The 573-nt window shown below is 53.8% G+C and overlaps 1 protein-coding gene across 2 annotated transcripts in view; it reads right to left on the bottom strand.

Moving 5' to 3' along the window:
- The window catches only part of LOC107307138 (complement factor B-like), a 7,385-nt gene extending 7,006 nt beyond the window's left edge, over nucleotides 1-379 (bottom strand). For both annotated transcript variants that reach the window (XM_015850579.1, XM_015850580.1), the window contains exon 1: nucleotides 259-379. In XM_015850579.1, the coding sequence (XP_015706065.1) occupies nucleotides 259-304 (46 nt within the window). In that variant the 5' untranslated portion in view covers nucleotides 305-379. The remainder of the gene's footprint in view (nucleotides 1-258) is intronic.
- Nucleotides 380-573: the final 194 nt, after the last annotated feature.

Raw genomic sequence — 573 nt, 5'->3', positions numbered from 1 at the left:
ATAGGGACACATAGGGACCCATAGGGACACATAGGGAAACATAGGGACACATAGATACCCATAGGGACACATAGGGACACATAGGAGCCAATAGGGACTAATAGGGACCCCATAGCGCCCCATAGGGACACATAGGAGCCAATAGGGACTAATAGGGACCCCATAGCGCCCCATAGGGACCCCATAGGGACACATAGGGACCCATAGGGACACATAGGGACACATAGGGACCCCATATCGCCCCATATCACCCCATACCGCGGTCGGTGTCGGCTCTCTCCACGCTCTGGCTGAGTGAGGCCATAAAGGACGTGGCCACATCCTCGGGGGTATCGAACGAGTGGGGGTCTGGGGGGGGGGAGTCACCCTATAGCGCCCCATAGAGAACCATAGGGACCCTATAGACCCTATATAACCCCGTATCCCCCATATAACCCCATATACCCCCATATAAGCCCATATCCCCCCATATAACACCATTTCCCCCCATATCTCCCCATATAACCCCATATCCCCCCATATACCCCCATATAACTCCCATATCCCCCCATATAACCCCATATAACCCCATAT

This window comes from Coturnix japonica, unplaced genomic scaffold, assembly GCF_001577835.2.
Source record: "Coturnix japonica isolate 7356 unplaced genomic scaffold, Coturnix japonica 2.1 chrUnrandom492, whole genome shotgun sequence".
NCBI classification, from domain to species: Eukaryota; Metazoa; Chordata; class Aves; order Galliformes; family Phasianidae; genus Coturnix; species Coturnix japonica.
Note: the sequence above shows the minus strand (reverse complement) of the source record. Positions and strands in the feature narration are given on the sequence as shown.